At 41.1% G+C, this 17208-nt stretch overlaps 1 protein-coding gene and 1 pseudogene across 1 annotated transcript in view; both read right to left on the bottom strand.

Moving 5' to 3' along the window:
• PDK3 (pyruvate dehydrogenase kinase 3) overlaps positions 1-17208 on the bottom strand; it is a 67011-nt gene that overhangs the window by 23934 nt on the left and 25869 nt on the right. The window contains exons 3-5 of the mRNA XM_049766776.1: positions 12597-12668; positions 3002-3186; positions 3-95 (exon numbers count right to left, since the gene is read on the bottom strand). Coding sequence (XP_049622733.1) covers positions 3-95; positions 3002-3186; positions 12597-12668 — 350 coding nt within the window. The remainder of the gene's footprint in view (positions 1-2; positions 96-3001; positions 3187-12596; positions 12669-17208) is intronic.
• Positions 2736-2864, bottom strand: LOC125999681 (uncharacterized; annotated as a pseudogene).

Here is a 17208-nt window from a genome sequence, read left to right as displayed (position 1 = left end):
ACCTTTCACTACATCTGCTACATTACAGGTGGGGTCAATGCTTCCGATGTGTTTAGGATGAGCTGGATTAGAATCATCATCGCCAAACAGAAGAGCTAAAAACACACACACACACACACACACAAAGAGAGGTGGTCAAAACTAAGTAGGCAAAAGTTACACAGGTTAAGCAGGAGGTTAAGCAGAGAAACGCAGGGATGTTTGTGTTTTAAAAGCAATCTCATATTTGTAAAAATCATTCTGAATTCACATGGACTCAAAGCAACAGAATTCAGACACATGACAGGTGATGAGTAGCAGGTACCATGGGACAATGACAGGCTGAAAGACACATTTCGTGCCTATCACTAAAGCAGTGACACGTGCAAAGTGTTCAACCCTTTCTCCCCAAGACAATGTGACTTAGAGGAAATAAATCACTTTCCTCTTGGCAGAACTGACCCGCCTTCTCAATACTCTTCTAGACATTCATTCCCAAACTCACTAAATATTCAGAAAAACACAGGCTGCACCATTAGGCCAGTATGAAGTGTCTTCCCCGTGAAGGCTTTAAATGCCTCCACTATGGAGATTCCTCTTCAGTGTAATATACACCAGAGGTTCCCCAAACTCATTGATTGGGCTTACCACCTCTTCTCAGAAAAAAAAAAATCACTTGAACCAGAGGTAATGATCACCCCAGTACTATACCGCCCTCACGTGGTGGAATTGTCCACTTGGGAAAAGCTATACAAACTAACAATGTTCAGGTACTTTTAAAAGTTCAACTATACCAGATGTGGGGATAGAGTGATAGCAAAACACATAGAGTGTTTGCCTTGCATGTGTCTGACCTGGGTTAAATCCCCAGCATCCCATATGGTCCTCAGAGTCCGCCAGGAATAAGTCCTGAGCACCGCCGGTGCCGCTCAAACAAGCAAAATAAACAAAAATCAAATACACATGATGTGAAATTTGCAAAAATTTACTTAACAAGTCACAGAAGCCCCCATCAAGAGCAGTCTGAACCCAAAAGTATATAGGTATACCAGTTTTTAAATCAAGAAAAATTGAAAATGACTTACTCCACTGCTCAAAAGGAGATGGAACAAATAAAATGGTGGAGCTCTTAGTGATGAGAAACAGCAAATATGGACATTAAGACAAAATGCAAAGTTCCAAAAGTGGGAGAAAAAAAGAAGTGGAAAGCTTAACCAATAATCTAAAATGAAAAACATGTTCGTATAAATGGAGACACATATATTAAGTTAGAAAAAGGCTCACATAATTCAGATGAACAGTATTTAGGGCTTTTTCCCCTGTAAACTTCCTATAAATTGACATTCATTTCTATTTGTAAAAGGCAATCTAAAAATAAACCCACATTTAAGAGCTCCCTATCACTCCTTTAACTAAATAAATCAAATGAGCAAGACAAAGATGCCCTTTATTTTATTTCTGATTTGGCAAAAAGGATGATTTAGACTCTAGCAATATGAAGGCTTTTTCAAAGAATTATAAATTTGAGGAGAAAAATGGTGTTTTCTAAAAAGGAAAATTTAAGTTGTTTTCTTTTCCCTTTATCTGCTTCTGAGTTTGGAGAACAAACTAAAATGCCTGGTACAAGATGATGGGTTAATTCAATTAATCTAATTTCACAGGTCACCATGAAATAAAAGCTCGGGGCCAGTGAGGTGGCGCTAGAGGTAAGGTGTCTGCCTTGCAAGCGCTAGCCAAGGAAGGACCACGGTTCGATCCCCCAGCGTCCCATGTGGTCCCCCCAAGCCAGGGGCAATTTCTAAGCGCTTAGCCAGGAGTAACCCCTGAGCATCAAACGGGTGCGCCCCCCCCCCCAAAAAAAGAAATAAAAGCTCAATTGCACAGCAAATCCAGTGGCCCCTAGTATCAATGCTTTAAAATATATAAATTGGAGCCAAAGCGATAGTACAGTGCGTAGGCTGCTCGCCTTGCATGTGGTCAACCTAGGTTCCATCGCTGACATTTCATACAGTCCCCCAAACACCACCAGGAGTGATGCGTGAGTGTAGAGCCAGGGGCAACTCCTAAGTACTGCTTAGTGTGGCCCCAAATAATTATAATTAATTGATTTTAAAAATATAGAAGTCATGCGATGTTCTGAATGAAGAAAAGACCTACTCCATGAGACATATGAAAACATAAATGTCCAACTGTTGTCAAAGCTAGTTCCTTCTCCCAGCAGGAAAGGGAAGACAAGGGCTGAGCAACACATTTGCAACACATCCTTTCAAGGATGTCTCTGAGCACAGAACACTAATGATTAGCACTAGGCAGGGTGAGGGTAAGAAGCACAATGCATTGCGTTAGGGAGGGATGGGACGGACTGATAAGGTAGGAAACAGGAACTCAGGAGGAACCTGCCCTTTGTTCAGAAGCCCACAATTCAGGATATAAATATTACCCCACAGTAATCTGGGATGAGCCTTTTTGTAGCCATCAGGTCTGCAAATGGATCCACATTAAGCTTGGTAAAGCCCCACTACTTGGAACCGTGACTCTTCTGGTACATCGGGAACTTGAACTTGGCCTGGTGTAGAGACTCAATCACACGCTCCTTGTTCTGCAGTTTGTGCAGGTGGCATAGTTGTTTGGCCAATGGGGATCCCTGGCCAATGGAGGTCCCTGTTGGCATTCCAAGTGTCCCCCACAGACCTGTTGTGATCCTAAGTTTGGGGATCACAAAAGTAGTTACAACTGTAGTTGTAACTGTACACTGCAAAGGACTCTCTTGCTTAAAACAGCCCATACAAGCCACCAGCGGCTACACCAAGAAGTCTACTTGCTGTTTGCAGCTATTGCACCCTGGCTCCATAGGCAGAGAGCACAGTGGGTTAAACTAGCTGATAAACCAGTTTTCTGGTAATATTCATTTAAGAAAAATATGAACTTTCTACAGGAAAAAGGGCAAATTGGTTAAAAAAAAAAAGAAAAAGTGAGGTAAAGGAAAATATTTAGGCGACAAGAGCAACAAAACTGAACTTACTGTGTTGATTGATAAGCATACGAAAAGAGATGCGGTTGGTATAAAATCGGTCCAGAAAATATTGAATGTTACTGCTAATTAGTGGATCAAAACCAAATTTTTCCTTGTATTCAATAACTCCTTGGGCCATGGTGGGAACCACATCGTTGTGTCTATTTCTAACTTTAATGAGAACTTCCAGGAAGCTGTAGGGGAAGCAAACAAAAAGCAGTCAGTCTCTATAGCTTACGGGCTGATGGATTAACTTGGCAGCACCGTTTCTGAACAAAATGTATCCACTAGTATTTTAAGGGGGGGGGGTTTAGTGAGGAAGGTGCCTCCTCAGCAGACAAGGAGGAGCTCAGAGGTCATGCAGTGGTAGGGTGAAACTCCAAGCTTCACGTACACCAGTCTATGCTCCAGGCCCATAAGTGACAGCCTCTGTCCCTGTCGACACTTGTTTTTATAGGCCATCTCTAGCAGTGCTCAGGAAGGGGATCTGGGGACCATCTCCCAAAATATTTCACCATCATTGTGGGCTGACAGTTTGGTGCTCAGGCTCAGGATGTGGTACCCATGGGGTAGTGTAATGGCAAGGATAAATAAAACTCAAGGCCTTGCACAAGCTGAGTCTGTATTCTACCATGTGGTTTATCTCCCCATCATCTTCTGGTATTTTTAAAAGTGGGCTCATCGTTATGTTTACAGGCTATAAAGATATACTTAAGAAAAGAGTGCCCATGGGGGCCGGAGAGATAGCATGGAGGTAAGGCATTTGCCTTTCATGCAGGAGGTCATCGGTTCGAATCCTGGCACCCCATATGGTCCCCCGTGCCTGCCAGGAGCAATTTCTGAGCCTGGAGCCAGGAATAACCCCTGAGCACTGCCGGGTGTGACCCAAAAACCACAAAAAAGAAAAGAGTGCCCAGGTTTATATCCAACATTTTACACAAAAATTCTTCTTTTAGAAATACAATGGGTAGGGGCCAGAGAGATAGCACAGCGGTAGGGCATTTGCCTTGCATTCGGCTAACTGGGGAGGGACCCAGTTCGATTTCCAGCATCCTATATGGTTCCCCAGGCTGCCAGGGATGATTTCTGAGTGCAGAGCCAGGAGTAATCCTTAAGTGCCACTGGGTGTGGCCCAGAAACCAATCGATCAATGAATGAATGAATCAATAAATAAAGTTTAAATAAAAAATACTAAAGGTAAAAAAAGAGTCAGTGAGGGGTGAAAGTACAGAAATATTCACTCATTATTTTAGATACGTGATTGCATATATAGTTGTTTTGGTGGCACCCAGGGGTACTCAGAGCTTACTCCTGAACTCTGTGCTCAGAGATCATACCTGGAAGAAATTAAGGGCCCATATGGGGGGCCAGGAATGGAAGTAGATAGTCCATGTGCAAGACAACTGCCCTACCCACTGCACTATTGCTCCAGGCCCTGTGTATACAGTTTCTATAAGTGTTTCTTATAAGAACAAATTGCAGAACATAAATTTTCTATTATTTTTATTTCAATAAGGTCCCAGAGAGATATTTCAGTGAGCAGGGCACTTGTCTTACATGTGGCTGACTCAAGTTCAATCTCCAGAACCCTATTTGGGTCCCCAAGCCCTGCTAGGAGTGACCCGAGTGCAGTCAGGTGTAAACCCTGAGCACTGCTGGGTGTGGGAAAATAAAATACAAGGAGGGACCGGAGTGGTGGCGCAATCGTTACGGCATCTGCTTGTGCATGCCAGCATAGGATGGACCGAGGTTCAATCCCCCAGCATCCCATATGGTCCCCCAAGCCAGGAGCGATTTCTGAGCGCATAGCTAGGAGTAACCCGAGCTTCACCAGGTGTGGCCAAACAAAAAAGGGGCCAGAGCAATAGCACAGCAGTTGAGCGTTTACTTTGCACATGGCTGACCTTGGATGGACCCTGGTTCTATCCACAGTATCCCATATGGTCTCCCAAGCCTGCTAAGAGTGGTTTCTGAGCACAGAACCAGGAGTAACCCCAGAGTGCCACCCAGTGTGGCTCAACCCCCTCCCCAAATCAAGAGCTGCCCCAAATAAATAAATGTCAAAGGTTTTTGAGCCACACCCAGTTAGGGATTACTCCTGAATCTGTTCAGGGATCCTCCTGTCGGAGCTCAGCGGATCATATGTGTTGTTAAGGATTGTCCCAGGTGGCTATATGCAACACAAGTGCTAAAACTTACCCTGAACCCTTGACACCAAATGCCAATTTTCAAATTTTATGATGGTGCTTGAGGCTTTTTTTTATTTTTTTTGGGGGGGGGGGTTGGGGCCACACCCGGCAGCACTCAGGGGTTACTCCTGGCTGTCTGTTCAGAAATTGCTCCTGGCAGGCATGGGGGACCATATGGGACACCGGGATTTGAACCAACCACCTTAGGTCCTGGATCTACTGCTTGCAAGGCAAACACCACTGTGCTATCTCTCCGGGCCCAGTGCTTGAGTTTTTGCTGTTGTTGTTGTTGGGCTTTTTGGTGGATTTTTTTGGGGGGGGCCACATCCCCAGGGGTTACTCCTGGCTCTGTGCTCAGAAATTGATCCTGGCAGGCTTGGTGGACCATATGGTATGCCGGGAACTGAACCCAGGTCTGTCACTTGCGAGGCAAATGCCCTGCCGCAGTACTATCGCTCCAGCCCCTGTGACGGTGCTTGGGATCAAACCCAGGACCTCATACATGGGAGGTGTGTGTTAGTGCTGAGCCATAACTCCAACCCTGTCGAAATTTGTAAGAGTAAAATTACTCTTACAACAGTGATGGGACAGAAGCTATTATGTCAACCATTCTGGTATTTTCATATATTAGAGATGCATGGGAATAATATATTTTGAAATGATAAGAATAGGGCCAGGAATGTGGCTCAGCAGTAGAGGTCCTAGGTTTAATTCCCAGCACTGAAAAAAAACGACATTAAATAACAGCAAGACAAGTCAATGGAACTAAATAAAAATCTTAAAAATATCAAGAGTGAACTAAATATGTCTGTATAAAGAAGTAGTGTAATAAGCCAGAGAGAGCTCAGGGGTTGCCTTGTACCCTGCTATCCCTGGTTCAAATCCCTGGCACCACAGATGGTCACCAACACCACGAAAAGCCACTTCTGAGCATGTCCAGTTGTGGTCTCAACTCCCTTACCCAAACACTAAACAGAGAAGTCAATATATTGATAAAGTGAAACTGCAGGATAGTAAAGAAACAAATTAGTATTACTAGCTAAGAATTCAAGTCACTTTTCGTTCTAAAATTGGAAAATAGGTTCAAAGATTTCAAATGTGGGCTGGAGTGCATGCTCTGTTGGCATGGCCCCAGGTTTGATCCCAAGTACTGCTGGGAAAAATAAGACTGAGAGAAGACTTATGGTGATCCAACAAAAAAGATTTAAATGCAAAAGACAGAAATCATAGAAAGATAAAAGAAAACCAGGTAAAATTATACTTAAGCATGGGGTAGGGAAGCTCATTATAAGTTTAATATCAGAGGCAAAAACCATGACAATACAAATTGTATAATGATGGAGAATTTCACCAACTCTAGGTATATTACGAAGTCAAAAAAGAAAGTAAAGGTCTGGAGTGGTAGTACAGTGGTTAGGGGGCTTGCCTTGTATGCAGCCACCCTGGGTTGGATTCCGGCATCCACTACAGCCTCTGTCAGGGGTGACCCCTGACTACCAAGTAAGGAGTAAGCCCTGAGCATTACAAGTAAGGACTTACCTCACCCCTAAAATAAGGGAAATTTAGAGAAAATATACTTGAAAGAGCATTTTAATAAAGAAAAATATGAGCATCCTAAATAGAAAACTAGGCAAGGTATCTACTATCAATGGAAAAACGTTTTACAGAGGAAATGAAAATGCCAATAATTTCACTTCCAGAAATAATTCTTAAGGCAAATTAAAAGAATGAAATAGTGCTATTTTGCTGGAATACCTATCTGACTTCAAAAATATAACCAAAGTGGAAACAGAGCATGCATTTCTAGGGTCAATTTGTCAATATATAGCAACAGTCCAAAGAGTCTCATTCCATTCCCAGGACCTAATCCAAGAAAAATAAGAGGATGAAGTGAACCGCTAATGACAGCAAGAAACCTACAAACCAATCTCAAATCAATGACAGAAGCATTTTATCTTCTGTTGTTGGGTTCTATCTGTAAGTGAAGTATGATGAAACTTTATGTGATGCAATAATAGTACAGAAATTATGTCATGAAATATTGGCATAAATCTATAATGCTGACCTCTTTTTCTAAAAAATTTCTTCTGCATAAATAGAGATGCATGTTTAGAAAAAAGTATGGGTGAAAAAAATATTAGCAGTGGTAGTCCTGGTAATGAAAATTTGAGAGAAATCCTTTATGCAGGGGCCACCTCCAAAGGTGGTACTTGACAGCCATTGTTGGAGTTGGAGTGGGGGCATGCAGTGCTGAGGAGAGATCTTAGGGCTCTCCATACACAAGGCACTTGAGTTCCTATCTCCCCAATCCTGGTGTGACTTTCCTTTTACTTAGCTCAAGTCTTAGTTTTTCTCAATGATAAAATATTTCCGTAACAGATAACAAAGAGACAATAAAGTCGAACCATCAACTCTGAACTAGGTCCTAATTACTCATAGGACATGTTACCACGAACGATTTGCCCTTCTGTAACATTCTTCCAAGCATATTTATAAATTATAAATTAATAAAGTGAAACAATTCTAGTCGAGAAGTATCTCAAGTTTTTGCAGGATTTATCTAACTTCTAGGCCCTTCAAAACTTTCTCATGAGGATGGGCATGTTTGTCCTCTCTGCTAATGGCACTTGACTCAAATGAGTTGTGTGACTTGATTATCATAAATGGAAAAAGCTATTATCATAAGTTTATGGTTCTCACCTTCTGTACCCTCCTTTACCAACCCCCAAGGTTCCTGACTACCTACATGAATCAGCTGGGTTTTCTCTAGATCCTAACTGTTGAGGCTACAGAGCTCAGCCCTCATTTTCTAGGCTCTCCAGCAAAATGATATTTGAGAAAACAAAACTTATGGATTTGATTGCAATCATTTCTTTTTTTTAGTTGACTCTTAAGAGTTTCACTTCTGCTCCTGATAAATTGTCTCATTTCTCTTTTTTCTCTTTGCAGTATTTAGGTTTAACAAGTTTACTGACCTGCCCAAAACTCTTGGTTTCACTGATTTTTCTCTATTGTTTCTCTATCTTCAATTTGTTGATTTCTGCTTTTAAACCTATTTCCCTTCTCTACTAAAATGGAGGCTATTATACACTTCCTTTTCTAGATTTTTGAGGGAGAAACTTAAAGCTATTGATATGAGAATGCTCCTTATAAAACACAGAGAACTCATTTAATGTTATAAATTTCTAAAATTTGTCTTCAAACTCTTTCAAATTATTTTCTAATTCTTCTTGGGGAACCTTTTTGTTCTTTCTTTGTCCTTGGAATAAAAATTATATTGTTTAATTTCTAAGTATTTGGAAATTTTGGTGGTACTTGTGTTGTTTACAGTAAAATTCTATTATGGTGGGACAATATACCTTTGTATATTGTAAAATAAATAGAAGCTGTCTTAATTTTAAAAAGAAACATAATAAACAAATCCAGCTGTTACTGCTACCATCTTGGGCAAATACATGTAGGACCCCAGCAGTTTCCTTACCTCTTTAGAAACCTGGGTTATATGCTTCAAGTCTTACTGAGCTTGCTCTGGTCCTTTATATGGATAATCTATGTGTAAGGTGAGCCTGGTTTCTACTTAGAAATTCTTCTAATGAATCTCAAGATTCTTCTCATGAATCTCACCACAAAGAGTGATGAGTTTAGTTAGAGAAATAACCACATTGCGAACTATCCTAACAATGAGAATATATGAGGGAAGTAAAAGCCTGTCTAGAGTACAGGTAGGGGCGGGGAGGGGAGGAGGGATATTTGGGTCATTGGTGATGGGAATGTTGCACTGGTGATTGGGGGGGTGTCATCTGATATGACTGAATCATGTTTGTAACCAAGGTGTTTAAATAAAAAAATATTTTAAAAAAGAAATTCTTCAGCAATATTTATCTCTAGTGTATACTTGAGGCAGGAGAGGTGTGTAGGGAATGAACGACACTTGGAGTTAGGGTTATGGCTTCTACCCATGAAAAAGAAAAGCAGAAAAGCTTTCCAATGGCCTGAAAATTCAGTAGTTGTGTACCTAATAGCAGTAACAGAATTCATATTGTTATGGAAGAAAGCACATAGTTTTCTGTTTCTCCCAAATAAAACCATTAAGAATAATTCTGAACATAAGCGTACTATCATATTGAAATTTTTTCTTACACTGTAAAGGATTGCAGAGGGCGCTGCATTCTTAGAACTACCACTAGGTGGAACATTTACTACAATATTGTTAGTAAGGACCTCAAATCAGTTTGCCTTGAGTACAAGAAAATAGTAATAAGGGGCCAGAGAGGTGGCGCTAGTCTGCCTTGCAAGCGCTAGCCAAGGAAGGACCGCGGTTCGATCCCCCGGCGTCCTATATGGTCCCCCCAAGCCAGGGGCAATTTCTGAGGGCTTAGCCAGGAGTAACCCCTGAGCATCAAACGGGTGTGGCCCAAAAAACAAACAAAAGAAAATAGTAATAAGAATTAAGTTGGGGGAAGTGTGAGAGGGAGGGAAGCTGGGCTCCTTTAGGGAGGGAGACAGGTACACTGATGTTTAAGCTGATAGAATTACATTCATGAGAAACCATTATTAATAGTATTTTATGTTATGTTTTCCGTTATGTTATGTTATTTTATGTTATGTTTTCCGTATACAGAATGTTTATTTTGTATTCTCCCCTTTCCCACACCCCTACAAAGCTCTTTTTTACTCTTTAACTCTCTAACCCCTTCTCAAACATCACTAACCTAGTTTACTCTTTTTAACTTCAGTAGTGTAGAATCGTAATCACAGCCCAAAGCTGTGCATTGTGTGTGACAACCCCAAACTGTTTCAAGATACATAAAATGGACACGTATTTCTTTAGAATATTTTGATTTTTTTCTCTGACAGCTATAATTCTTACTAAATGTTGTCTTATACAGTGATGATTCTAACCACTTTTTATCTTCTCTTTTTGAGCTGTTTAACAAGGAATTTTGGTGGAAGAGTCCCCCAGTTTAATGCTTATGATTGAATCATCTCAATGGAATCATTGTAATTGTTCTTATGGCCCCCATATGTGCCAATAACACCATGTGGCATTGCTTCTTATTTGCATAGGCACATTAAAATGGGAAAATAGTATAAATACAAATAAAATCCTATCTAATAGAGATTGGAACACACAAACCTTGTAGTGCAAAGGGACCTTACACCCTGAACATTGACATAACGACCTGGCACAGACCTCAGAAGAAAGGGCATATTCCATTCTCCCCTGAACCAGGAAAGCTATCCACGAAACATCCAGGCTGGTCTATAACATCACCTGGAAGCAATCCTCTACCACGGAAGACCTACACTGCTCAGACTTCGACCTGCTCAAAAGAGACTTCCCTTAACACTGAGAAGACTTAACAACAACAACGACCTGCTTACAGGACAGGGCTCCCTGCATTGCCCTTTGATTGGGAGGTGAAAGGAGAGGATGCTCCACGTCCTGACTTCAATGTAAGATATGCAGATTCCAGGATCTTTAATACAGAAACATGATATCAACAACAGAGACTGTGTGAAAAATAAAAGTGTGTTGGCACTACAGACAATGTATTGGATTGGACGATCTAGCTTGCTTGGAGCCTAGACTTGGTCTTGTGCCAGGAAACTTCAGGGGTCTGGTCTCTTTGTACTTAGGCCAAGGTTATTTCTTTCCATGTCCCTCATATTTTGGTGGGCCTATGCAAACAACAATTGCCACTCTAACACCATTCTTACTGTGCTCCTTTGACTTTAATCCTTAAAAAGAACTCACTTAAAATTTGAGGTTAACTTAAGCTAATATGCATGTATATGGAAATGTAAGAAAATACTATGCCTGTAATGTTTAAGGAGTTACATAAGTTTTATGGCTTTAGATTGCCTTGTGTACTGTTAAGAAATATTATAATGTGTTACAATCTGGGGACTTGAGGGACAAAGTAATTGTACATGGATTCTGTCTTATTTATCTTAATGTTCTTTGGCTGAAATTTCAAAGTTAATATATCAGCAAGGGGACTTCTGAGAATTATGTTATGGTTGATTGTCCTTCCACTGTAACTTTACCTTGTCCTCTTACTTTGCACCCTTGTTCTCATAATTAAAAATAAAAATTAAAAAAAATAGTATTTTAAAACAAAATTAAATTAAAACATTACAAAAGAGAACTGTATCAAGGGAGCTGCAAAGATAATAGAGCATGTAGGATGCTTGCCTTGCTGAGCTGGGTTCAATCCTCAGCACCACATATGGTCCCCCAGGCACCACCAGGAGTGATCCCAAACTTAGATCCAGGAGTAAGCCCTAAACACCGACAGATGTGGCCCACAAAAATAATAACTGACAGAACCAGAGTGATAGCACAGCGGTAAGGCATTTGCCTTGCATGCAGCTAACCCAGGATGGACCTGGGTTCAATACCTGGCATCCCATATGGTCCCCTAAAGTCAGGAGTGATTTCTAAGTGCATAGCCAGAAGTAACCCCTGAGCGTCACCAAGTGTGGACCAAAAACAAACAAGCAAACAAAAAATAACTGATTGGGACTAGAGTGAAAGTACAATGGGTAGGGCGCTTGCCTTGTACACAGCTGACCCGAGTTCAATTCCTGATATCCTATATTGTCCCCAAGCACCACCAGGAGTAATTCCTCAGTGCAGAACCAGGTGTAAGTCCTAAGCATAGCTGAATATGACCCAAAAAACAAACAAACAAAAAAAAAGAATCATGAAGCATAATTTGAAGTATCATTAATTGCTTTATGCTGGATTAAATTCTTATCTCAACAATTTTAAAAGAAATTCTCTGTTGCTATTCATTAAGAAACATAAAAACCTTACATGCTAATTTTACTTCTTGATTCTTTTTTTTTTTTTTTTTTTTTGGTTTTTGGGTCACACCTGGCAGTGCTCAGGGGTTACTCCTGGCTGTCTGCTCAGAAATAGCTCTTGGCAGGCACGGGGGACCATATGGGACACCGGGATTCGAGCCAACCACCTTAGGTTCTGGATCAGCTGCTTGCAAGGCAAACGCTGCTGTGCTATCTCTCTGGGCCCTACTTCTTGATTCTTAATGATGAGTTCCATTTACCAAAATAACTTTTTAAAAATTCTCCTTCCTTTATTATAGTTACCATGATCAAGGGACACACACACACACACACACACACACACACACACACACACACACATTGTGCGTTGCTATGCCCCAGACATGACACAATTTGTTGCAGTCATGGGGTAGGGGTTATAGGTTGGTTTCCCAGCAGCAGAGCTACCAGGATCATACTTCATACATTTAAGTGGGGCTGGAATAGACCTCACAACTTCATGCTTGCAAGGCAGGTACTTTTGTCACTGAGCCCTTCCCAGGTTTCTACCTAGGTCATTTTGCTTCCAGCTAAGTCTGACGGCATACTGACATCATACTTACTTATTTAGGACTTTTGGATCTTCAGGACTTTTGTTCTCATATTCTAAAAGTTCGAGAAAACTCTGTGTATACCTAAAAAAAGGAAAGTTTCTATATTAGATACTAACCAAACATGCATTCCACCTTTTCTCCTAAGAGTACCTCAAATACTCAGGTATTCACAGGGGCACCATGATACTGAAGTAATGCCATACAAAACTCTTGGGCAACCTAATTTTTCTCTGGGTCACCTTACCTCTTTTGCCACTAATTATTCCACTAGCCTAAGCTGAGTTGCATTCCCCTGAAAAAAGGAATTGGCTCAAACAAGGGTAGACCACCCCAATTCAGGGAGAGACATCAACTTGCTCTGCTTTTGCACAATGTACTGTGTGGATGTGAAACTCAGAGGCATTCAACAGTTTTGCCACCAGGAGGAAATATAGCCTGAAAAACTAAGCTGTAATATACTCGCTTAAAAAATAAAGGCTTTGGGGCTGGAGCAGTGGCGCTAACAGTACGGTGTCTGCCCACGCTAACCTAGGACAGACTGAGGTTCGATCCCAGCCTCCCATACGGTTCCCCAAGCCAGGAGCGATTTCTGAGTGCATAACTAGGAATAACCCCTGAGCATCAATGGGTGTAGCTCAACAACAAACAAAAATAAATAAAGGCCTTGATAATTTCATGAATGAGTCAAACTTTCACCAAGAGGTCATTCTTTTGGGTGTCCGCTCTTCTAGTTATACAAACCAACTGAATGATTAAGGTTGGCATATAAACAGTTAGAAACACACATGTGATACTGAACTTTCAGAATTAAGAATTTAGAAACTAGAAATTAAGAAGGTTTCTTCTCAGAGTTAAATTTCTCTAACATAATGGAGGAAAAGAGATACCCTTGGACACTTGGACATTTCTGGATTAAGAATAGCTACATATACCAATCAGGGTCAGTATAGGAAATAATGTACTACACATAAAGAGTGGAAGAGCACTGGAAAATAGGCCTCAGGGAGCTACAGTACTTCCACAGATACATCCGGACAGAACCTGCTGGGGCCAGCGGGGATTCAGAGCCCAATTACTTTGAATTGTTCGATCTCAGCTTTTAGTCTTGACATGTCCTGGAAGAATAATCTTTCATCCTAATTATGTCTAACAATTAATTACCACTAATCCTCTCCAGAGGCTTGAGACAGAGAACCAGGAGATCTAATAACTAAAAATGACTAAGTATATAAATAAATAAGAATGATGCCCAATTAATCAGCCTCACTTGAACTTTGTGACAATGTATAACACTCAAGTGTTCATTTCAAATATGTTTTTTAAAGGTCTATAAGGGCATGTAAGGCTAAGGGTTAGCTACAGTTAAAACTGTCAGGTTAAACCACCCAGAGGCCACAGTTGGCCACTATGGGTGTTGCCCTCCACCCTGCCATGTGTCAACAGGATTTGATATGAGCCTCCCATCCTTCCAGGTGACACTGCATTCTTTCAACAAAGAAAAGTTAAAAGATTGTGTAGTTCTTCCTATTACAAGTAAAGAGAACAGAGAGCATGCATGGTTCGTGGTCCACGAAAGGCTCATAGACCATGAACTGTGAGATTCACTTTAAGGGAAAAGGAAGGGCCAGGAATATGACTCAACAGTAAGTACTTGACTTATACATGTGATGCCCTGGGTTCAATCCCTGGCTCTGTGCATGCACACACACACATACACACACACGAGATAAAGAAATAACATCTATGCACAATGCATGCTCCTAAACTGAAGCCCTATAGGAGGAGAGAGAACTGCTTTATGTTTTAAGAGAACCACTAGGAAAACCTACATGCATGTAGAATAAAGTCTACAGAGTATAAAATAGCACTGCATTACTGTTAATATTTCCTAACTTTTAATCACTCTGGTTTTCTAGAACTGTTACAAGAGATATATAATATAAAAATATTTGAGATAGGGGCCAGAGCAGTAGCGCTAGAGGTAAAGCATCTGCCTTCTAAGTGCTAGCCTAGGATGGATTGGGGTTCGATTCCCTGGGGTCCCATATGGTCCCCCCAAGCCAGGAGCGATTTCTGAGCGCATAGCCAGAGTAACCCCTGAGTGTCAACAGGCATGGCCCAAAAACAAAATAAAAATGGAAAAAATATTTGAGATAAAGAACATGTCTATAGAAATAAGTTCAGGAAAAACTGGATTTTATAAGTATACTCCATTTTATTGTGCTTCACAAATAATGTGGCTTTCTTTTATTTTTGTTTTTGAGCCATACTCAGAGATGCTCAGGGGTCACTCTTGGCCATGCTCAGGACACTATATAGGATATCAAGAATTGAATCCAGGTCAGTCACATCCAAGGCAAGTGTACTACCCATAGAACTATCACTCTGGCCCCAATAATGTGATTTTCAAACAAGACTGCTGGTGTAAATTTTACAACAGCACATGCTAGCTTTGTGTCTCCATGTCACATGTATTAAGGTATGGACAGGACACTGTCCTTTATAGACATAATGAAACTACACACTAATAGACCAGGTTGTTGTGTATAGCATAATTTTTATATGTGCCAGTATCTTTCATTATATTTGTTTCATTATGGTTTCTTAATCTGTTGGTTGTACCCCATATGGGGTCATGTAACTGAATTTGGGGATTGTGAAAAATATTTAAAATTGCATCAAAATTAATTTCTTTATAATGTATCACCAGTAAATATCTGACCTGTATACCTATTTTATACACCTTGTACCTAGGGTCACAGAAAAATTTCTGAATGAAAATGGTTTTTCTATTTGTTTGTTTTGGGGACACACCCAGCAGCACTCAAGGGTTCCTCCTGGCTCTCTGCTCAGAAATTGCTCCTGACAGGTTCGGGGGACTATAGGGGATGCTGGGATTCAAACCACCATCCTTCTGCATGCAAGGCAAACACCTTACCTCCATACTATCTCTCCGGCCCCATGAAAATGGTATTGAGTAGAAAAAGCTTATGGCTGATTTAACCTACAACATCTCTAAGGGGTTCCCTACATATGTGTGCCTATCATTTATATTTGTGTATACATATATTTGTGTATACAACATATTTGTATATTTACATATATATACAAGGGCATTCTTTAGTGTACATATATACAGAGAGAATCAGAATGAGAAAAAAATGCTGCCAAATGTTAACATGAGTAGGGTAAGTAAAAGGTAATTGTTAGTGTCTATAATTTACTGAAGCATCAGCAATAGTAAATATCTGACTTGTCCCTACAGCCATGGCCTGGATTCCCCACGACAGTAGCCCCAGAAAGTGCTAATATACTTTCCTTTGGAAAATCTCGAAGGATGGTCTCATGCAAAACTAATAAAGAACTTGCTGCTCCTAATGAAAGAAGTTATAAATTTTGGGCAGAACGCAGGTGACTATGACATCCAAGTCACGGTCACCCCTCTGAGTTGTCCTGTAGGCCAGGCACACACTGTGCCTCTGGTCTCATTCAGTCTCAGCCCTGAGAATCCATTTAAGCAACAATCCAGGGAATTATACAGACTGTCCCTTGCTTTTAGCAGCCTGTAATCCACTAACCTCAATGCAACTGGGTCAACAGCCCCCACCTTGTCTGCATCATGTCCCTGTCTCTCTTGATTCATTGAGTTGGCAAGTATCAGACAAACATCACCCCTTCTCTGTGCTCCCATAGCACCCCCTAAATGCTGACTCAACAGCACTTTTTTCTCCTTGATTCCAGCTTTCTTTGCACTGCCATCCATCTGATAAGCCAGTGTTTCTCAATTTCATGATCAAATCCTTTCCTAGACATCCCCACCTACTCGTCCACCCTCCTACTCACCAGTCTCACCTGCTTATCTAGTTGGGCAATTTAGAAACAAATCAGCTGCTTGATGAAAAACAAACAGCATATGCCTAGAACAGTGGTCGGCAACCTGCAGCTGGCGAGCCACATGCGGCTCTTTACACTTTTAATTTGGCTCTTCTGTGTGCCAGGTGGCTGCTCCAGGAGTCAGGATTCTGCTCCTAGCCTCTGTCAGTGCGCGCCCTGTGTGGCTCTCTAAATAAATTTCAATCATGGTTTTGGCAAGATTTGGCTCAGTTGAAAAAAAAGGGTTGCCGACCACTGGTAGAGTATCAGACTATAACTGAAAGAACTTTCAGCTCCGCTATTAAGAATTTTCATGCTTTCTAAGTCCAGAAATAGTACAGCAGTTGGGGCACTAGACTTGCACACAGCCAACTCAGGTTTGGTCCCCAGCACCCCATATGATCCCCCGAGTCAGCTCGGTATGATCTGAGTGCAGAGCCAGGAATCCCTGAGCACCAGTGGATGCGGCCTAACTCACTCCTCACCTTCAAATATTTTTCATACAATCACAAGACCTAATTTAAGACAAGACTAACCAAAAGACACACCAAATTTTGATATAAAGATGGCATTAAATCCCAGGACAATTCTTTCTCTCAACGTCAATGGACTAAATGCACCAGTCAAGAGACACAGAGTGGCTAAATGGATCAAAAAACTCAATCCAACCTTCTGCTGCCTACAAGAAACGCACCTGAATAGTCAGAACAAACATAGACTCAAAATAAAAGGCTGGAGAAAAATTATC

Source organism: Suncus etruscus, chromosome X, assembly GCF_024139225.1.
Source record: "Suncus etruscus isolate mSunEtr1 chromosome X, mSunEtr1.pri.cur, whole genome shotgun sequence".
NCBI classification, from domain to species: Eukaryota; Metazoa; Chordata; class Mammalia; order Eulipotyphla; family Soricidae; genus Suncus; species Suncus etruscus.
Note: the sequence above shows the minus strand (reverse complement) of the source record. Positions and strands in the feature narration are given on the sequence as shown.